This window comes from Juglans microcarpa x Juglans regia, chromosome 7S, assembly GCF_004785595.1.
Source record: "Juglans microcarpa x Juglans regia isolate MS1-56 chromosome 7S, Jm3101_v1.0, whole genome shotgun sequence".
NCBI lineage: Eukaryota > Viridiplantae > Streptophyta > Magnoliopsida > Fagales > Juglandaceae > Juglans > Juglans microcarpa x Juglans regia.
In genome coordinates this window covers 4409654-4431784 of record NC_054607.1, presented here as the reverse complement: position 1 = coordinate 4431784, position 22131 = coordinate 4409654, and the positions used below count along the sequence as shown (strand labels likewise).

The window sequence follows — 22131 nt, the reverse complement described above, 5'->3', positions numbered from 1 at the left end:
AAGTCTGCAAGGCCAAACTATAGAGATCTGCAATAGAACATGCATGATTCATAGTCATAGCTTTTGCCCCACCCATAATCACCATGACTGCTCTGCATCAACCCATATGTAAATATTAGCAAAAAGGAGAATTTGAAATGCCTTCTAATTTCACTAAAGTCTTTGATTTGAAACTGACCACATCAGGAGTAATGTTCAATCTTGGGCTCATCTGCATAGAGATGGATACCAATGAACCAACTTCCAACCAATTAAGCATTCAAAACACAAGCATGAAATAAATAATTCAATTTTTGCAGACCATAAAGTCTAGTTGCCCTTAATTAGTCTTCATCATAAACATGCATTTGATCATTAATTAGTTTGATAACATACGTGTGAAAGGGCTACATATTGATAGTTTGTAACACCATCAATATGTAGCCCTACTCACATTAAAATCACTCAACCAACTTATAAGAGAAGGGCTACATATTGATATATACGAATGGCCCCTCTTATCAATGTTGTTTTACCTATCTAACCGACATTATAAAACCCTTTCATGAATCCAATTAATGGCCACCAACCCATGACACGGCTTCCTCAAGAAAAAAAGAAAGAGAAAGTAAAACACTCAAATGGCTTGCTTAAAACAAGCCAAATCCATAATACACACACACAAAAGTATATGGGATCTACTTTCATTTGGGTTTCAATATATAATTAATTTGTTTTCACAATCATTCCCATATTTATCTCATCTAATCATTATAATTTTTTTAAATTTTCACACAAAATAAAATAAATAATTCAACTTTTTTAAATCCTAAAATAAAAATAATATTAAAAAAATATATTCTAATAATATTTAATTCAACTTTTATCTCATCTTATCTTATTTCATCTGTAAAAACAAATGACTATTGAGTATTTAAATTTGTACAAAATTTTGACATAGATATTAATAAATATTAATATGAAACTCTCTTAATGTATCTATCTTTATTTCATTTTAGATCTTAAATTTAGACAAAAATTCTAAAAAAAATATTTATACACAAATGTATTTGTATGTATATACGCAGAAAGATATACCCAAAATTATAAGAGAAAAAAAAAAAAAAAAAAAAAACCCCGCCAATTACGCAGCCTGTCTACATTTCTCCTCTCCATTAAGTTCCCTCCACTACGAAGTCATCGACTCCCACTACGAAGTCATCGACCCTCACAAAAACGAGCCCACACGCAGAGAGAGGGGCAGTGAGAGGTTTGCAAATATGGGGCATGAGAACGAGGTTGGGGAGGAGTACTTGTACAAGATAGTGTTAATAGGTGACTCTGCAGTGGGCAAGTCCAACCTCTTGTCACGCTTTGCTCGCAACGAGTTTGATACCAACTCCAAGGCAACTATTGGGGTGGAGTTTCAGACCCAGGTGGTGGAGATTGACGGCAAAGAAGTCAAGGCCCAGATCTGGGACACTGCTGGCCAAGAGCGCTTCAGGGCTGTCACCTCTGCTTACTATAGAGGCGCTGTGGGCGCGCTCATTGTTTACGATATTAGTCGGAGGACTACCTTCGACAGTGTCAAGCGCTGGCTCGAAGAACTCAGCAGTAAGTTCTTCTATTTGTGTATTTCTTTTTTGTTCTGTTTGGTTGTTCATGAAATGTGTGACGACGACAGGATGTCAAAAGTTTTATGTCGGCAATTCTCTAGTGTTTGATGCTTTGTCATCGACTGATTGTGGGTATGCTTGCTTTTGTTTTTAAGTTGATGATTTTGTCAATAATTTTGGTTGGTTTGTGAGAAATTGTGGGAGAAAAATGGGAAATCAAAGTTATGGGGCCTTTTGTATCATGCTTCTGGAAATCAAAACCACTATTAACCTTGTTCTTCTTTAACCATAGTGGAAATCACAATCGGTCAATTGCTTTTTTTGTACCATTCATGTTTTCTGAAACTGTAAAATGCCTTTACTTGATTGATGATGTTGATATTTCCCACTTGGCGATAGTCGTTTAGGCACACAGAAAGGCAGATTCCCATTTTGCTTCCCCCTTTTTGTGTGGTGTCGGCTAGATACTACATCATCAAATAATGCCTGTACTTAACCTGTCTGTCTATGAACAATGACCTTCCTGAAAAGTTTACATAGCAAGTTTGGCACAGAATGCCATGTTAACAGGGGCTGATTCACTGCATTAAATATTTAACTGAAATCTAGGCATGCCATATTCATTTTATGCCATATGGGTATACGTTTGTTTCTTTATTCCATATGTGGCTCTTGATTTGTTGATAGGGAGGTTAGCTTCCTGTATGTTTTTTAAGGTGAACTTAATTGGATTGATGCAGCTCACTGTGACACAACAACGGCGAGAATGCTGGTTGGGAATAAGTGCGATTTGGAGAATATAAGAGACGTAAGTGTGGAGGAGGGCAAAAGCCTAGCAGAAGCAGAAGGATTATTCTTCATGGAGACATCTGCTCTTGATGCTACTAATGTCCAAACTGCATTTGAGATTGTTATCCGGGAGATTTACATCAATATAAGCAGAAAGGTTCTGAATTCCGAGTCTTACAAGGCAGAACTGTCAGTAAATCGAGTAAGCCTGGTTAATGGTGCAGGCTCATCCAAGCAATCTTTCTCTTGTTGTGCTAAATGACCAATGTTCATTCAAGGTTTTTACCTTACAATACTTGTATTTCTATAGGGTACCCTCTTCCTGTTATTTTCTATAGATAATTAATGCCTGATTCAGTCTCTCCAGTGACCAGTTTATTTTATTGGTTCTGGTGCTTTCAATAATAGATCTGTATCAGATAAGATTATACTTGGAAGTTGTAAACTTCTTTTATTGGTTTCTATGTTGTTGGGTTGAAAATATGAGCAGAAGATTTGCAACAGGCCAGGAAGAATTTGGGAATACAAGTATTCTAATATATTCTTAGATATTTTTATTTTTAAAAATCATTTAAATATAAAATATTTTTTAATTTTTAATCCTTACAATTTGTTCGAACTCCCAAATAAAACACAAAATACAGTATAATTGTTTCAATTTTCAAAACAAAAATTATATTTTAACTATATAATATTTGTATTCTATTTTTTCTTTCTCATTTTTTAAAATTTAATAAAACATCTTAATTTAAATTATTTTATTACTATTTACAAATATTATGAGATATTCATAACTTCCAAAAGGAGCTAAATCATCCCGGAAATTCCCATTTTCATATTCATTGTAGATTGATCTCAAGAAGATGGAACTCAAGTATCTGAAGGGTAAAGAGCAACTATTCTGTTGCTAATAAAACTGAAAAATACACAATTTGTGTACATCCAGGAGAGAAGGCACGGGTTTAGAAAAACACAAACTTTTGTTAGGACGCCTAACCTCCTTGCCTATAAATATTATATAAACAAAATGACTGGTCATCCGATAGTGGAACCTAAATAATGAACTCTACTGGGCCACTTATGGGGAAAGCAACGAGATATTGTACCCAAAGCTCAATCCTGGAACACATGCAGTCCTGAAATATGAAGAGGCAAAAAAAAAAAACATGATAGATGCTCAGGCCTTCCTCAAGGCAGATGCTGCACCCATCACAACAGCCAAGACAAGGGCAAGACCAGCACCAAGGGAAGCACCCACCGCTGCAGATGTTAAGGAGAACGCCTTGTCTTGGGAATCTGCACTTGCATCCATTGTCATCGCACGTTCTCGTGCCAATTCCAACATAAGTCTATCTCTAGCAAGTTCCTTTAGATTGAAAAAGGAAAAAGAAAGTATCAGCCAAAACAAAACGGTAGCCAAAATTTTTGTTCATAAGCATGTTCCGTTACAAACAAGTTAGAATTTAACAGATTCAGAGATCATCAAATAAAATGATTTTTGGTACAATCATCTAAAGTTGAAACAACATATCACAAACTTGAAAACGCATGACCACACTTGAGTATTCTTAGGGCTCGTTTGGACAGAATTCTGTGAATAGTAGTTAAATATTGTCTTTCATGTTTTGATAATGATTAGGTAATGATTAGATGAAAAAGTTGAAATTTTGGAACTGAAAAGTATTTTATGTTTAAGTGATGTTTGGGAATGAAATATGAGAAGGTTTGAGAATTTAATCTCTCATCTCTGTTCAAACGTCCCCCTTAAAGTCTTCCATGTCCAAGAATCCAAACTTAATACATTTTACGTTTATGCTGACTGTTTGTTTCTTCCAGTAGTCTTAAAGTTCTTCAATGTTCAATCCAACTTTATACTGAGTGCTTTGTTTCTTTCTCCACGGGTGTCTCCTAAATTTAGTACTTTCATCAGTCACTCATACTTCTTCTTCTGCCGTAACAACCACATTAGTTCTAAACAATATTATGCCAACTAAATAAGCTCTACTACTAAAAAAATCTATTTACTACTTGGTCACCATATGTCTAAAGCACTTTCAAACATGTTACATATGTTTGGAAACAATATAAAAAAAAGTACTTTTTGAGATAGAAATGACATAAAAGTTGTAGTGTCGTGCCTATGATAATATCATGGCAAAGTTGTAATTATCTGAAAGTTGTATGGGTATTTTCATCCATTGAGAGTTTTTTTTCAAATTGAAACTACATTCCGCATTATCCAGAAAAGCACGTTTGAGGAAAAACATCATTTTTTATACTTTTTCTCAAACTTACTTTTTAACTTATTTGAGATTAAAATGTACTTCAATATGTAACACCCAAACAACCCAATTTTATTCATCATTATAGAGCTTTTAAGGCTATTTAAGTGTTTTTTAAGACCCCTAACGCAACCCCAAACAGGCCCTAACACTAACATCCTTGTCTTTTAGTGAAATATGAAGTTATATGTTACCTGGAAAGAGACCTCTGCATGGCTCTGAAGCACACGGTGGACCAGCTGACAGAGTGATGAGACACCCTCCATTGGAAGAACGATATCTTTCTTCTGGAAAGGCCTCCGAACAAGACTTAGTGGGGCAAAAATAAGTTTTTGAGCATCCATCCTTCCATCAGATGCTCCACCAATTGCATCCCAAGAAGAAGCACTTGCAGCACTGGGTATAACATATGGACAGGAATTGATAACTGCAGTTGCACTTAAAGATACTTGGTATGCCTGTACAACAGCATCAACTGCTGCTTTTTGCTGATTTGCACTGACAGAAAATATATTTGTTATGGCGAGGACCCAAGGGATTCCGAGTGATTGGGCCTCATCTAACATAAGTGAAAGCACTGGCTTCTGTTGTGACAAGTCTGAGTGATTGTATCGAGGTATTTTATGGGACAAGTTATGCACAAGAACAATCAAATCTGTCTTCTGATTTAGGTCACGAATTCCCATCCACAGTTCATCCCTGAAACGAGAAATCTCCCCATTCAGATCCTGCAGCACCAAAAAACATTATGGGAAAGAAAGTAAGAACACAAAGTCCAGGATTATGCCAACAATACACAGCAGAGAGAAGATGACAGCAGCAAATCTTTAACACGTGAGAGTTCCTTCTTAACCTAACTACCTCACTTGTAGAAGCAGGAACTATATGTATACTCTGCCCAAGTAGGTCCATTTCACCATAAAATAAAATTGGCAACTTCTGGTGGAACATTGATATTAGGAAAACTCACACTGCTATGGCATTGTGAACCTCCCCTCAGGTTAAGTAGGAAAGAATATCAAACATTTTATATAAAATATGTTATAAGAGCCAAAGTGCATGGGTCACCTCTCAATAGCTTGATCAGCTATAGATACAATATTCTAAGCATTTAATAACTGAGCGAAGATACCACAAAATGTTACTTAAAGATCTGATACCATGATTGGGTAACAAAATTAGTCTTGAACAATGCTATCATCTCAGGTTCTATCTAAAACAATTTTTTTGCCATATACACATAATCTTCACTTGGTAATTTTCTCCATAATTGAGAAAACAGCACAATTTATTGAAGTCTCCATAATTTCTGAAGTGCACATATAAATTGATGAGACCCCAGGAACGTGATTTTCAATTGCTCATTGTAAGTGGAAATAAAAAATATACCAGCAGTTTCACTAGAGAACGTGAATGAAAAGAGTCAAACAAGGCTTTCACTAAAATCTTGACATTAATTTGCATGATTACATTGAAACTTAGGGTATATTTGAATGTTGAGAAGTGGAGAAAAAGTTTGAGAATTGGAGAGAGAAGGTTTGAGATTATTTAAGGGTTTTAGTGAAAGTTTTGGGTCCCACTTCAAGATATGTTTGGAGAGTGAAAATTTATGAAACAAATTTGTGAAAAACCATTTACTTATATAAAAAGAATTATGGGAATGTGAAGTGAAAATATGAGTGAAATAATTTTTGAATGAGATGCCTTAAGAGTTTTGTATGCTTGGGAATGAAGTTAGGAGAAAACTTGAGAAATGGAGAGAAGATACTCAAAGCTTGAGTTGTCAAACATGGACTAATCATGCATTCTTACCTCAAGTGGAAGATGGTTCCCATATGCCTCCTGTGGTGCATTTGGACGGAAAGGAATGATCGGAATTTTAAAGATTGGGAATGTTCTCTGGATTATCTCAAGAGTTTTTTTTTAACAATACCTTATTTCTTTGGGCCTTACCAGTAGATTTCAATGGATGCAGTTTCCATGATTTCCATGTATTCATCTCTAGTTCTTAATTAGATGCATTCTCTTGTATATGTCTTGTGTATTTGCTACGCCAATTTTTGGTATTAATAAAATTTGTTTACTTACCAAAAAAAAATTCAGGTGATAATAAATAGAGCAGCCACACAAGTGATTATGTGATTGGCCAGTACTATGCATATTTTATTTTCCTACATTTTAGGGGGAGGTAGCACTGGATGTAGGCAACTTAAGTGTTTCTTCAGTTTTTATTTATTTTTATTATTTTCTAATACAGTGAATAAAAGATGTTAAGTGGAAAAGAGTTGGATAATAAATACCCCATAAAGAGGAAACATCAATTACAAGTACCAGACGAATACCTGCAAATTTATCCCTGCTGTGTCGCAGTAGCATAACCCACCAACAATACCCTCTTGAACATCAGCCTCAGGGAGCATGTTCTCATTATTGGAGATAGTGTTCACTTTTCTTTGACAGAGTATTGACTTAAGAAGAGCTGTTTTACCAGCACCCTACACAGGACACAGGTCATTTAAGTTCCTGCATAATTTACCGGAAACAAAGCAAAACATATTTAGCTAATGCATACATTATATTTATCACAATACCTCAAGGCCAAGTAGCCGGACCCTACGAATTCTGACTTGAACCTCCTTAGACACAGTAGCAAAATCACTGGTGCAGAATATGCGAAAATCACCCAAACCTTCAGCATGGACGATTTTTTCATCATGAAAGAATCCTGAAGTATTTACATGAGTGAGATTGGCAGCATCTGAATGAATAGAAGGAAACATGGGCACCAATGTATCTGCCACTATCTGATGCTTTAATGGCTGTCTCAATGGTGCTCCAACTACAACCCGCATCGTTTGCAATTCTGGCTCCACTCCATAATTTGAAGAATAAGCTGGAACCGAAGGAAACAATTCTACTCTAGTGGAACACCTGGATGGAACAGAGACATAATCAGGATGCATCCCATGCCAAAATACACCTACGTAAATTGGGGAAAACAAGCCACATAAGGAAGGCCAGGGATGTTATTTGCCAAATAAGAAATACAGTCAAATTTATATTGGCTAAATGCATGGCAATTAGAACACATGATGCAGTACAAGTATTGACTATTTTGCATGAGAAATACAGAAGGTATTGTAGAGAAAGAAGAGGCTAAGTATTTTACGTAGCTCCTATCAATGATGTTTGTCTCAATAGCGTATTTTATACATATATAATACAATGACCAACTTAGCCATGAACTTATAAAAAAATGACCAAATTAGCCATGTAGCAAATGCATATTTGGCTTAGAATGAACACTCGATAATACCACTTCATGAATCTGATTTGGCCACAAATTCCACTATTGTGAAGTAGAAGGCATCATTTGTCGAATGAGATGTTTATTACCGGCAATCTCAAATGAATTGCGGCTCTGTAGTGTTCCCTTACTAAAGATAATCTGATCCAAGGAACTACTCTCAAGTCCCCAGCTTAAAAGAATAAAAGACTAAAGTTAAAATTGAAAAGAAAGAATAGAGTACTGTAGATATAATTGAAACAAAATGTTGAACAAAGAGATAATGTACACTTCCTCAATGGCATACTGGTGCCTCAGTTTTTCTAATGAGCTTAGCAATTGGCAGTTTGTAATGATACAAACTGATTTGGCTCAAATTAAAAGATCCTCTCAAATAAATGGTCCCAGCAGAATGCTTAAAAGAATATATATATATATATATATAGCCAACCCAATTAGTGAAAAGGTTCAAGAAGCTTAATCTAATAAGTTGGAAAGACTTTGCTTTGTCCTATTAAGTTGAGAAATTGAAGTTTCTAATGCTAAAACATAGTTTTTGTTTCTGTGTCTGCTAAAAAGGCACCAGTACAAAGTGAAGAGCATATTGGTCACGTCAAAGCTCAACAGGTGTAGCAAAAACAATGTTTTATCAAGACTACTAAGAAGCATATATTCAAAAAATAAAAAATATATGACAAGAACCCCGACCATTGAAAATTAGTTTGCAAGAGTCAGTGTAGGATCCAAAAAAGACACCAGTCATTGAAATGATTGAAGATGAGGATGTTACCACTGACCAAAATATTGCTCTAGCAGATCATCTTGGAAGCACACAAGGATTGGAAAATTCAGTGAAAAAAAAAAAACAAAAGAGAGGCTGAGGCAGGGTTATAAGAAGGACAAAGGACAATACCAGTTACCGTTCACTTGAGCATGAACAAGCGTGCAGAGATGCAACCTCAATCCAGTGATATCAACTTTTAGAAGATCTCCATTCTTCTCATCAGGTACTCCATTCCATCCAAGAGGAGCGATTGAAGTAGCTGTGTGAATGACTGGAGACTCTACAATATGCCCAAGCTCAACAGCACCTGCAACTGAAAGACCAAGCCACTGCTGTAGATGAGGAAACTGTGGCTGTTGCTCAATTCCAAGGAAAGATGTAGGATTATCACTCATGTATAGGTCATAGATTCTGCACAAAAGATAATTCCATCAAGAATGAGACTTGCAATTCCTGAATTTTCATTTTAATTATGTCAAAAAGGACCGTACAGAGTTTGCAAAATTTGGATGTTTTATTAGTTGGCCAGTCTAAGGAGATGTATTATTGATCATCCTAAAATTCATAGCTCTGAGAAAATCTTTCCAAGTGGACAAGGGAATAAACCACATCACCACTACAGGATCTTAGTTGTAAAATTTATAGAAGTAGCACAAAGAAAAAAGAATAAAAGAGAAACTATAGAAGCTCAGATAAATTAATACTGTTCTATTTCTTTAAATCACAGAGAACATGTCGGTCAGTAATTTCAGAAAAAATTTTAACCCGCCTAAGAAACTTTCTTTGTCCAACAACAGTGTCCACTGTCCATAGATCCAACACATAATTTGAATTTCAAAAATCTAAAAAGGATTTCATTGGACAAATTGCAGATAAACTAAATTAGTTCAGAGCTAAGTTTTTTAAGATAAGAGAAAAATCAACAACATTCAGGAACCTGGCAACCAATGTAACCACAGACCACCAATTTTGGGGCAAAGGGTATACAAACATAACTGAATGGCAAAACTGTCAAATATAATATGTACACTTTCAGTAATACAATAATTCACACCTCTGAAATCGAGATCTATATGACTTCATGGAATGTGACTGAAATAGTTCCTTTAACTCCGTAATAACAGATTTGACCTGAAAATGTCTTTGCCAGAAGAAAGTAAACAAAATGAGAGATCCCAGGAGATACTACAACCAACTACTACCCATAACCATGACAGGCTGTCAAGAATTTAAGATTTATCCCACAGAAATATTAAAAAGCTTGCCAACCCAGAGAGAAGACCCAAGAAAAAGATGGCTAACCAAAGGAAGCACATACCGAGGTTGACTTTGAATACTCTGCACTTGACAGTGATTCCACTGATGAATTCCCCAAGAGATAAAGCTGGAATGAAAAATAATAGTTCCAATAAAGTCACTAAGATAAAATAGACTCACAAAAAAAGACTAATTTATATGAAAATAAGCATGTGAAAAACAGAAACCTCAATAAAAACAAATTATTATGAACAACAGAATGTAATGATGCCTATCATATTTAGAGAAAGCAACGCAGAGGTGCACACACTTCATTTGCCAATGGATTTGGTTGCTGATAAAAGAATTGCGACCTCTCAGGTCATTTCACAAGCTTATCATTCGAGGCACAGAAAGGGAATAGCCAGGAACTCAAATTTACCAGCAAGGCAGTGATGTCAATATACAGTAAATAAATGGTCAGGGGACCACTACAAGAATCAATAGACTACAGCAAGGCAGTCTAATGACAATGAAGTAATTAACAAAAGCCACCAAAGAAACAATAAAACATAGATTGCTGGCAAGTAGCAACACCATCAACATCAAAACTTCGATAACATCAGCTACTTTTCCACCTCTCCTGCATGCAACTATGTGATTATAAACCATTATAAAACCAAACAAAACATGAGAAATGAAGCATAATTTCCTTATATACACCTGCCCAAATGGTACATAAGAAGTTAAATAAGGCACCCTGAGCCAGTTCCCACCATCCCCAGCTTTAATGTTCCCTTGTTCTGCTAACTTTCCACTTGTTGCTACATCTGGTAGCATTTTATCAGTGTCAGAAATTGGCTTAAGAGAAATGCCATCTGAACCCTCCTGGATTTCGAGAGACTGTGGTTCAACTACATCATCTTCAACCCAATTTTCTGCAACAGAATCAGCTGAAGAAGACGTTTCAACAGAGTTAACTCCTTTTTCTCTGTATTTGTTCAACTGTCTCCTCACACTCTCCAAAGGAACAAGCCTTGAGAGTCTCCAAAATGATCGTTGTACAGGACCCAACCCCAAAACCAACTGCTCCCCTTCATTGTCTTTTAGCTTCTCTATCCCCTCATCATGTTTTAACATTGAAAAATTAAAAGATTCAGCTTCAGCAGGCATCGGTTGAGCCTGATCATTATAATGATGAAAATATGCTGGAGAAAGTATGCGGGGCACCAGATCTTCTGGAATGCAGTAACTCTTAAAATAATGCTGCCAGCCTTTTCTATTAACATAACTGAAATAAAATACCAAGATATAAAAAACATAGATTTGTCACCTCAACAAAAAAGGGGGAGAGGAAAGATATTTAGGACTCTCATTATTCAAAAATAACATATTAGCCAAGAAGATTATTAGAAACTTACTCTCTTAAAGCAGCATTTCCAACTGGTGGCTGGGAGAATGTTATACATTTAATTAAAACTGTATCACCTTCCTTTGATGATGATGCAGCTATAACCCTCAAAATGGCGAGGGTAGCTAAAACTGCAACCTACAAGGACAACATGGGAGTACATGACAGATATATCAAGTAATTCTATCAAGGAGACAAATTCTTAGAAGAGGCCAGCCGGTTGTAGCAAAATTATACTATATCAATTAATCACACACAAAGAACTGGCAAAACTATAGTTTTCAATTCTGTTCTGTTCCGGCCATTCCGCCAGGAATTTTCCGTTCCGGTGTAGTACCCGGTACATTATACCTCCTCGTTCTGTTCCGTTCTAAATTCTGACGGCCCTATTCCATTCCAGACTGTTTTAACTTTTAATGGCAGTTTTGTAATCTTTTTGAGTTTGGATGGCATTTTTGCGAATTTTAAATCTCGATAGTATTTAATTAATTCTAAAATCCAAAAGGTATTTAGATAATTTTTATTTTTTTATAATTTTTATTTATATATATATATATATAGTTAATCCCAAAACGGTACATAGGAATGCACCAGTACTGAAATATTCCCTTCCAGTAATTAAATTGGAATGATTACCATAACAGAATTTAAAACATTGGAAAAAACTGAAAGTAGGACAATCAGACTCACTGCTCCACCAAGTGAATGTCCGCATAATACAAGCTTCCTCTTCTTCTTCTGAGCAAGCTTGTATAGCTCCAAAGCAGGTATCCCTTTAGCACGAGCCAAAAAGCCCTAAAGACAATTGGAAGAAAAATTAGAAAAACACAATACAGACGAGTATGCTACAAGGACCATCTCTAGGATGGAGGAACTAGAAACCTACATGTTAGCATACAAAAACATGAGTGAAATTTATGGTAATTAAAAACAGGACTAGCTGGGGGAGGAGGTGCGGAGCTAGATTTATGTAATCTAATTGCTATAAGACAACTATTGTTAATGGTTATAGAACAGTCAACGATCAGTGAATTTAGATCAATTTACAACTAAAAAAACAAAAAAAAATACTGCCTGAATGGTATTTCTTTCACATATTTCAAATATTTTGTACAATGCATCAACACGTTAGCATGGAAAAGAGCAGCTTAGGAAAATGAGAAAATGTCATTTTTTTTTTATAAGAAAATGAGAAAATGTTTGAAATATACTGATAGAACATGACCAAATGGACCATGAAACTATTAACTGCTATCTTACCCGATGGGCAGCAGGTTTAGATTTATCTTTAAGTTGCTTAGATTTTGTTTCAAGGGGATTCCCTAAGTATTCCGAATTTCCCGTTGGACTTTCATGTTGTTTAGATTTGACAGCATCAATTTCCTCAGCATCTTCGACGGAATCATGAAAGATAGCACCTTGCAGTATATTTGCATCAGCCATGACATCCCTCAATTTGTACAAAACAAAATGAAATAAAAATCATAAAAATCATACAGACTAATAGAAGCTGATAAATACATTCTGCCATGCTTACTTGTACTGATTTGTTCCGACAAAGGAAGCAAATAATGCGTCACCTGCTTCTGCCAACAAGTACCTGCAACAAGCAGGATACAAGGAAGGCATATGATAAACCACAAACTTTAAAATCCCTTTTTTTTTTGGAAAAAATACAAATAAACATTACTTATAAAAAAAAATTTGAAGGAAACACAAAAAATACATAGGTAGACATATAACGCTTAGATTTAATAAGAACTAAGAAGCGAGAGTAAGTTTCTTGGACCGCTAATTTCACGCTACCACTGGTGGGCACCCACTGTAATTAAGAATTTAAGAGTATCTATATAAAAAAAACCTAAAATCCTCCTCATCCCCCTTCGAATCCAAAAGATTATTACTTAACAAAATGTAGTAATACATTGGCACAAGAGAAATAACTTCAAAGAAAATTCAGGAAATATAGAGCCGAACACACCCGTGTGGAACATGATCTGAAGAAGGTTGCACACGCTCCAAAGAAACAACTTGTCCTCCAAAGTCAGCCTTGAATTTATTTACAGCTCGAACCAACTCATCAGCAGGCCTCTTCATGCAAGGAAGGATGGAAACCATAAGCTATAGCAAAGTCATTTCAGTGTCTAACTAGCATCAATTAAGAACCATTCCACAACCAAACAGACATAATCCGGGTCCCAACATTGTCACAGTTTTATTGCATTCTTACCTTGTAAACTGTCAAGATGAACACCATAGACAATTAGCACACATCTGTACGACTGACAGAAATATTTACCATTACATACTACATAGAGCCACCTTCGAATCCGAACGACAACAGGGCTTGAGGGAAAACAAAGTTAAAAGGCAATCCACTGATTGCCTCGCGAAAGCCCGAGATAATTATAAATGACAGGTGTCTATGTCCAAAGAAAATGCAGAGACAGTGGACCTTCGCCTTCTTCGTTGTATCTGACTGTGGTGGAGAGGCCATTTCAAGTGACATCTATTTGTGTCGCAGAGTAGACGTGTAAGGCACGTCCTTTATACCGTTGACATGGAAAGACTTACTTGTAAAAGATTTGATAATGTCTTGAAAGAATTTACATCTCATCTCATCTCATCTCATCTTTAAATATCATTTAATTGATTTTCAAACAAAAAACATTTCAATCATTTCAAATCTTAAAATAAAAATAATATTAAAAATTAATTTCATAATATTTGTTATTAAACATTTTCTTTCTCTTTTCTTAAAATTCAATAAATATTTAATTCAAATTATTTTATTATTATTTTCAAACCATTTTCCTATTATTCAAAAAAATTTTATTTCATTTTATTCTCCAAATATTCTCTTAAATTTTAAATTTCTCTTATAAATCAAATCTTGCCGGTTGTCATGTTAATTGTATGGATGGTATGTTTTACGCATAAATTTACAAATAGAATTTTTCAAAAGTAAAGGCATGTAATCTCTATGTATTTTTCTTTGGGGTGCAGTTCAAGATTTTTCTTTGTTGTTATATTTTATCTTTTCTATGCATGATTTTTTTTTTCTTTTTTCCCTTAAATTTATTTTAGCATATTTCTTTATAATTAACCTTAACCATATGTCGTGCTATACCCACCAAAGGTGTAGCCCGACAAATTTTTTAGAGAAGGCCATTTGACCTTTTTATTTTTTGATTTTACATTTTTTTTATACCTTTAGATATTCTTTTTGAAAAAATTTACACAATTTCTTATTATTCACATAACCTTCACACACCATATTTTTTTAATTTTTATTATGTTTTTCTTTTATCAAATATTTAATATATGAATAATAAATAGAAGAATTGAATTAATTTAAAAAGAATAAACTAAAAAATATTAAAAAAATATTAAAAATTTTAAAAAATATGATGTATAAAGATTGTGAAAGTTGTGTAGCATTATTTATTTTCTTTTATGCACATCATTAAAAAAATATTTTCTTAATCATTAACTAAAAAAAGAAATCCTATCGGGACCCACTGTCTGGACAAGCCCTCGATGGGTTTAGTGTTTTCCTATATTTATTTTGTTAGAAAGGAAAAAAATACTAAATCACTAAAAAATATTTCTTTAATCACTAAAAATTATCTGACCCAATCGGGACCCAACATTCGGTGACTCCAGGATTTTTGTTATTTGTTATTATGAATGTGCGTTGTATATTTCTATAGAAAAATGTTGCTTTGTTCATTTAACTTGTCCTCTCATTTTAATACTTCATGCATTTTAATTTTTTTTAATTTTTTTCTTTACTTAATAATTAAAAAAGTGATTATTAGTGTCCTGAATTTTTTTTATATTTTTTAAAAATATTTTAAAATGATAAAAAAATATAAATTAAAAATAAAAATACCAATTTAACCTAACGGCAGGGTAGCACTCATTTCCATTTCAATAAATATATTAATATTTTTTTTAATCTCGAATCATTTTATAATACCTTTATATTATTATACACAAAAACACAATCTTCTCCAAATCCTCGTTTTCCTTCCCATTTTCTCACCTCTATCATAAACCCAACAATCAATTCTCACTGGTTTGGTTAACCCATTTTGTTGTATAAAAGAAAAAAGATTCGAGACTACTAGATCATATAGTTTTACTTTTATGCTTACTTTTCATTATTCAACCTATCAAAAGCTTCTCCAGAGTCCCATACCGTGTAAACGCACTCGGAGAGGACCATGCAGCAAAGAATGTCCTGCAAGTCCGAGACGGACTCGGCCTTGAGGGCAAGGCAGAGATCGTGGAGCTGCTTCTTGCGTCGCTCGTACTCTTCCGGGATCCTCTTCCTCTGCTCCCTGTCGTCGTAATTCCATGGCCATCGCATCGGTCGTTGCAGCGGCCCCCACGAGGCCTTGAGGATCTTGGCCCGCTGGTTTCTGATCCACGAACCCATTGGTGCCCGTACGAGAGTAGAGACTTGGGGGATCGAAGAAGGAAGACGAGTGATCCGGGATTGCGAATCTGAGAGTGTATTATTCCACTGCGAGTGATCTGGGATTGCGAATGAATCTGAGAGTTCGATTACGCTGGTAGTAATAGTCGAATCAAAATAAAAGTCGAACCAAGATTTTAAAAACAGAAATGCTAAAGCGACCGACAGTCGTTTTTTTTCCTTTTTCTTTTTTTTTTTTTTTTTGAAAAGAAGCTTTCATTCATAAATCAAAGAATACATGATCATTTGTCAAAACTCCAAGAATAAAGGGAGTTAACCTCAGAAGGTTCCTCTCTATCCAGATCAATACAGGCCTAACTTTGCAGCAGCATCAGCTGCTTTTTTTTTCTTTTACTTAGCTATTAAGAAATTGTTTTTTTTAATATTTAAAAGAATTAAAAAATTATATAAAAAAACAAAAAATTAAAAAATTTGCACTGTCGGATCCCTCATGTGTGCTTGTACAGCCACTCTTAAAAAAAATGAGTAGTGTTACTTTGTCTTCATTTTTTAATTTCTTCCTTAATTTTTTTTCACATTTTTGTAACATATTTAAATATTTTTTAAAAATTAAAAAAAATACATAAATACATTAATAGACACTTTCTTAACCATTAAGTAAAATAATAAAAAAAATTAAAATACATGAACAATCAAAATGAGAGGACAAATTCATAAGGGCACAATAGCATTATTCTTAAAAAATATATTATTTTAATCTATAATTGTAATTAAGTTGTTAAATAGAAGTTGCTAGTCTATATTTTTGTATGGGGTTCGGATGACTCATCAAATGAGTTTACCACATTGATCAAGAGCATGATTGGCTAATGACATATAACCCCAGTCTTCAAATGAAAAATTTGGGTCAAAAACCTCTCATCCCCTTTCTATATAAAAAAAATTATAAAATTAAGTTCACGGTATTAGTGGTTTGTAAAATGAGAAGTGATATCAGTAATTTGGTGTCTTTCTTTAGAAAAAAAATATAAATTTAGAATCTATATAAAAAAATTACTTTTTATAGTAAATTATTTTTTTTAAAATAAGTGCACGGAGACTTATACAATCTAAAAAGTTATCTAACATTACTCGCATATTATATATCATTTACATCTTTCAAATAGTAAGGTTTAATTTGTATGATTGTTATCTACACAAACTTGTAAATAGAATTTTTTTTTTTAAAATTGTCTTAATAACGCACGATTTAAATCCGATAATCTACCTAAATACGTGAATAATTCTTTATAATTATACAAAAAAGTGTTGACAAAATAATTTTATAAAAATAAATTTATAAATAATTTGATGTGATATGTCAAAATTTTTTTCACTGTAAAATAGATATGACATATCAAATAAATTATATCAAATAAATTTTTTTTACTTGTGTGAAATTCCTTTATGATCATTTGATAATCAATTTGTGCAAATATTTTACTTCACTAAAAATAAATTTCTTTGTTAAAGTTTTACGAAAGTTGTTAGTTAATTATTTTCCATGCATCCAAAAAAGAGATTTCTTAATTTTTTTGTCTTCTCTTAAAAGATAAATCCATTTGTATTTTTCAAAATACAACATTTGAGAATATAAGGTCAAATTATTAAAATTGACATGTTAAATCATTATATTAAAAAAAGATTAACACTTTACGATTCATTTATTTTTCTTAATCAATCTGACTGAGACAAAATAAAAAGTCTTTAATGATTTTTTTTTCTTTGTTTTCTCTAGTTACGTTTGTTTATGTTTTTCATGGTAAAGAAGAATAAATAAATAAACAAGTGCCAACCGAATAAGTTAGCTATAGTCATTTAGTTCTAAAAACTGATGAACAAATATTTCATCCAAGAAATATTCTCTCTAATTCATACTATTAATTATCATATTTTCTTTTAAATGTGTCTGATATATATTATTTTAATGAGATCAAAATATTATGATTACTTTTTTCTTCCCAAGATAATAATAAGTGACCGCAAAATCCAATGTAAGCAGAGTGATAATTGCAATTTGTTTGTCAACATAATTGCCACCTACTTTATATAAGTCAAGTTGAAGTTTTGAGTTTGCAAGTAGTGCATAATAACTTATAAATAAATAAATAAATAAATATGAGATTTATATAAAAAATTAATTATTTTTAATTAGTAGATTTTTTTTTTAAACGATTGTACGACACTTGCACACTTTACAATTGTACATATCATCAATTAGATGTGGAATACGTGGGAATTAGAGGTTATCAACAAAACATCACTTCAGCAGAAGCATAATAGGAGTGCTTCTATGTCAATTTTTTCTTCTTCTTCTTTTTATTTTTTATTTTTATTTTTATTTTTTGTAATCTTCCACATCTTTAGGTAAGTTGCACCAACCCTGACAACTATCCTTCAAAGGAGGGGCATGTCCCTCCTGGTATTGAGGGAGAGGCCGATGCATCGAGAGAGAATCCCATAAAGGAGCAAAATAAAAATGGCTTAATTACTCTGTTTTGGTGGTTAAATTTGAGTTAAGTGGGACTTCAGTGCTTAGTCAGCAAGTTTAGGATTCCAAAAGAAAGGTCATCAATCCCCATTTGGAAGAAACTTGAGTTTGCTGTTTTGTTGATACAGTACCTATGCACACAATCTATAACTTTGGCAACCACTTTGAAATCAAGACAGACCTCTGGGACTGTGAAAAGAGCTTTTAGGAGCTGAAGCCACTAGCTGTTCAAGGGGAATCCTTTTTCAGTATTCTGATAGTGATGGGTGCAATCTAGAAAGTTTCATCAATCAAACCTCTGGAACACAGAAGACATGTATGGCTGAAAGATTGAACAATCTTTACGTGTATAATATCCTAGAGAAATCAAGCTGTTATACACAAACCAAACAAAAGTTTGGAAGAGAAAGTTATATCACAAATCAGGAAGAGAAGGATATTACAAAATCGGTATCTGCCATGAGAGAACGGCACCAAATGTATTTGAAACTAAATGAGCAACTAATGCCTGCCTTCTTCATTGTTGAATCCATCTAGCGCTTGGCGGAATTGCTGGAATTCCTCTTCAAGACTACAATCCATGTAATCGCTTCCAACAAGAAGGCAATCGCACCCAATACAATGATCACAATTATGTAAGCTGATTTCCATTTCTTTGCAGGTTGCAAGATGTCATAACCTTTAAAAATATTGAGAATGCCAAGGACAAGTATGGTGTATCCAACGGCATGGTGGTAGATATTCCAATACAAGCGGTACCTGTGGTCCTTCTTTGGCCTCAAGAATAAAGCAAAGATCTGTAGAAGCCAAACAAGGATGTTCCATCAGTAGAAAATTAGGCATCACAGCATGTTGCCAAATTATACAAATTCCACCATTTGAAGCTAACAAGATGTATAAACAAACAAAAACAAAATACAGCAACATTACTCAACACAACCTCAAAACGTGGAGCCCTAACATTCCACAGTTTCTTTCACTTACAAATATCTTTGAGGCAAAAAACAAAGGCCGAAAACTCTTTGAACTCCAACATTAATTAAGAAAAGAGAAAGTGGGGGTCAACCAAAAGGTTTAAGTCCCATTGGCAAATATAGCATACCTAATTCCTCTTCAATATTTTGAGCATCTAGCAACTTCAATATCCGAAAGCTTGACTAAGGTTTTGAATACTAATATCAAACATTCGAATAAGAAATCCAGTTTAATACATAAAGAAACAACAATCACCAATGAGTCACTGACAAATTTTTTATGGAGCTTACGAAAACATACAAAACTAGCTAATCACCAGATAGCAAAAGATACCACGTTTGCACATTTTGTGAAATGACATTACCTGCACTGTGGCGAGGCAAAAGAGGGCTATCCCGATATTGCGGTGATCAGTGAATTGGATTCCCTCCGACTCACGTCCAAGCTTAAGACCAATCCCCCAGCCAGCCACCCCGATTGCATAAGCAGATACTTGGCACAAAACATGAAGATAGAACCATGCCGGATCCGCAGACTCAAAAGTCCTCATGTACCTCGCAACGATAGCCCCAATAGGAAACAGAATGCCCCAACTGACGACATTCAGTATTCCATGTATCTGGCACCCAAGAGAAAGACAAGGCACATTCAGCAATTTGTTAACAATCCACAGAATCGATCAACATAAATAAAGGATGATAAAGCAAGCGTGCCAATAAAAAAGGGTTACAGCAAGCTTTGTATGTCCTCAAAATTGCAGCAAAAAACTATACGAGATATCAACAAGAATAATAAATATTGCACTTGTTTTAGATTTAATTGACGTGAGACTTCCCAATGATTATATCCCTGATAAACAATAAATATTTGAAACTGAAATATTCCCTAGAATTTTATGCAAATTCAAGATACTTCCCTCTTAATTTTAAAGTTTTTCCTAAAGGAGAAAAGTAAGAGAGAAAATAACAACTATTATACATCCAATCTAAAATGTACTCCCACAAACTATCCCGAAACGTTTGCAGCTCCTGAGCACCCAGAACCCCCTTACCATGAATTTACAGTTTCCCAAAACTAAAAATAGAGAATCCGTTCCAATAATCAAAGAAATGGAAAAAGAAAATGGGAAAGAAATGAAATAAGAGGGAAAACAAAACCCACATTTTTCATCTTGGTCCTGGAGTCCCCTCCGGAGTGAGAGGCCATCTGTTCCCCAACCAGACTTAGCGTGGACTTGGCGTTCAAATTGGCCGTTTGCAACTCATGCTGGTCCGGCAAGCCAGCGGTGATGGAGGGACCCACCTGCCAGACCTGGTTAACGGTTTGTGCATTGCCGGGGACCTTCACCTTGGCAAAGAGCCTCATGACGCCGCCGTCAGACTCGGCACTCAGGTCCCAAACCTCGAAGGAGATCTTAGATTCCGTGATGGGACCGATTTCCTCTATGTTGTAGGTCTTGACGGTCATGGCGTCGCCGTCAGACTTGAAGGCAAGAAGGGTCTGGGCGCCCTTCATGCCCGTCCCAGTTGGGTTGATGGCCCACGCGATCCAGCCATCGGACTTGGGCGGAGGGGCGATGAAAGCGATGGAGAGGGAAGAGTTGGACTGGTCGTAGGTCCAGTGGAGGTAGGAAGAAAGCCTGGGGAGGTCAAGGCACTGTTTGTAGACGGCATTGTTGGTGAAGCTCTGGGAAGTACAGGTGAGTGAGTGAGCCGGAGAGAATACAAACAGAGCCGAGAGGGAAAGAAGCAGAAAAGCCGAAGCAGAGGATGGAGGAGAAGCCATTGATGAAGCTTCTGCACGAGACCAGAGGAGAAAAGCAAGAGAACAGGTGGCGAAGAGAGAGCAGAGAATGTCGACGCCGACGGAGAGGCAAGGACTATTTTATTAGTTGAGAAGAAAAGGCCAAAAAAGGCCCAGCGCGCCGATTTTGCAGGTGTCTTGCAGCGGCAAAGAAGACGAATTATAGGGCGGACACGTGTCTTGTTGATGGCCCCATTACGGAAGGTCATGCTATAATTAATGCTATAATTAATAGAAAAATTTTATTTATAATCTTTAAGTAGAGGTTGTATGTACAAATTTTTTATTAAATAAAAAAAATATTTTGATATAAATATTATTGTAATTTTAAAAAAAATTTAAAACAAATTAATTAAACTTATAATGCAGTTTTTAAATAAGAATTATACGTAGGATTGCTCAAGAACTACTTGGTAAAATCCTAATAGGGGCTGCATGCGAACGAAAGGGGCTTGATAATAATTTACCCTTCAAATTGAGGTCAAATGTCAAAAAGGTCTCTAGAGCTCAAATTATCATATCATCCTTCCCTTCCTCCACCGATTCTGTCCGAGAATGGCCTGTGTTTTGTATCCTTCTGGGTGAAAAAGATTGTTTCCTAGAACTTGGATGGACGGTTTCAAATTTTCCTGATTTCTGGTATTCACTTACTTAATTTGATGGTAAAAAACTTGTATTCGGCAAGATAAATATAGAATTCTTAAAATCTAAACCCAGTCTTTCTCCTTTGAAGCACTACTTGTTGGAATCAAAACTTGTAAAAGAACAAACACCACCGCTATGTCAGGATCTTAAACCATTTAAAACCCAGAAATACCACCAAAATTAACCAAAGATTAGAATGGACATCGGAAAAGCCAAATTGATAAAATCCATTAAAATCGAAGATGAAAAAACTCAAAATCGAAATCCAAAATTAAAATAGAACAAAACTCATTTAGTTAACTACAGATAGTCTACATTTAGCAAACTACATATGGTCTGATTTGAAGTGTA

The 22131-nt window shown here is 34.7% G+C and overlaps 3 protein-coding genes across 6 annotated transcripts; 1 reads left to right on the top strand and 2 right to left on the bottom strand.

The window, feature by feature from the left end:
• The first annotated feature begins 1119 nt into the window (after window positions 1-1119).
• LOC121240372 (ras-related protein RABA5b) lies at window positions 1120-2846 on the top strand. Its single transcript, XM_041137793.1, has 2 exons — window positions 1120-1593; window positions 2336-2846. The coding sequence occupies exons 1-2, from the start codon at window positions 1260-1262 to the stop codon at window positions 2644-2646; spliced, it is 645 nt and encodes a 214-aa protein (XP_040993727.1). The 5' UTR covers window positions 1120-1259; the 3' UTR covers window positions 2647-2846.
• A 417-nt stretch (window positions 2847-3263) lies between these two features.
• Window positions 3264-15925, bottom strand: LOC121240371. 4 transcript variants are annotated; one of them, XM_041137789.1, is made up of 15 exons: window positions 15588-15925; window positions 13365-13474; window positions 12921-12983; window positions 12644-12833; window positions 12074-12178; window positions 11394-11521; window positions 10696-11263; window positions 10055-10120; window positions 9791-9867; window positions 8866-9147; window positions 7258-7597; window positions 7009-7161; window positions 5031-5394; window positions 4861-4970; window positions 3264-3750 (listed from the first exon to the last, which is right to left on the bottom strand). In XM_041137789.1, the coding sequence occupies exons 1-15, from the start codon at window positions 15825-15827 to the stop codon at window positions 3562-3564; spliced, it is 2985 nt and encodes a 994-aa protein (XP_040993723.1). In that variant the 5' UTR covers window positions 15828-15925; the 3' UTR covers window positions 3264-3561. The 4 variants fall into 4 exon arrangements, with proteins under 4 accessions (XP_040993723.1, XP_040993725.1, XP_040993724.1 ...); XM_041137791.1 differs by having other exon boundaries at window positions 4861-5394; window positions 12644-12801; window positions 15588-15725; XM_041137790.1 differs by lacking the exon at window positions 15588-15925 and adding an exon at window positions 13683-13892 and having other exon boundaries at window positions 4861-5394.
• Window positions 15926-18674: 2749 nt separating this feature from the next.
• LOC121240370 (cytochrome b561 and DOMON domain-containing protein At3g25290-like) lies at window positions 18675-21280 on the bottom strand. Its single transcript, XM_041137788.1, has 3 exons — window positions 20494-21280; window positions 19697-19951; window positions 18675-19154 (listed from the first exon to the last, which is right to left on the bottom strand). The coding sequence occupies exons 1-3, from the start codon at window positions 21115-21117 to the stop codon at window positions 18891-18893; spliced, it is 1143 nt and encodes a 380-aa protein (XP_040993722.1). The 5' UTR covers window positions 21118-21280; the 3' UTR covers window positions 18675-18890.
• Between the last annotated feature and the right edge of the window lie 851 nt (window positions 21281-22131).

Bases quoted from the DNA above. Each gene is read 5' to 3' on its own strand.
- LOC121240370 (XM_041137788.1), bottom strand. From the start codon at position 21,117: ATGGCTTCTCCTCCATCCTCTGCTTCGGCTTTTCTGCTTCTTTCCCTC. The intron at 19,952-20,493 runs GTGGGTTTTGTT...CTTGGGTGCCAG, and splicing joins CCAGGACCAAGATGAAAAAT to ATACATGGAATACTGAATGT. The intron at 19,155-19,696 runs GTAATGTCATTT...TGGCTTCTACAG, and splicing joins TTTGCCTCGCCACAGTGCAG to ATCTTTGCTTTATTCTTGAG.
- LOC121240371 (XM_041137789.1), bottom strand. From the start codon at position 15,827: ATGGGTTCGTGGATCAGAAACCAGCGGGCCAAGATCCTCAAGGCCTCG. The intron at 12,834-12,920 runs GTAAGCATGGCA...GTACAAATTGAG, and splicing joins GTCGGAACAAATCAGTACAA to GGATGTCATGGCTGATGCAA. The intron at 11,264-11,393 runs GTAAGTTTCTAA...ATTTTATTTCAG, and splicing joins GGAAATGCTGCTTTAAGAGA to TTATGTTAATAGAAAAGGCT.
- LOC121240372 (XM_041137793.1), top strand. From the start codon at position 1,260: ATGGGGCATGAGAACGAGGTTGGGGAGGAGTACTTGTACAAGATAGTG. The intron at 1,594-2,335 runs GTAAGTTCTTCT...GGATTGATGCAG, and splicing joins CTGGCTCGAAGAACTCAGCA to CTCACTGTGACACAACAACG.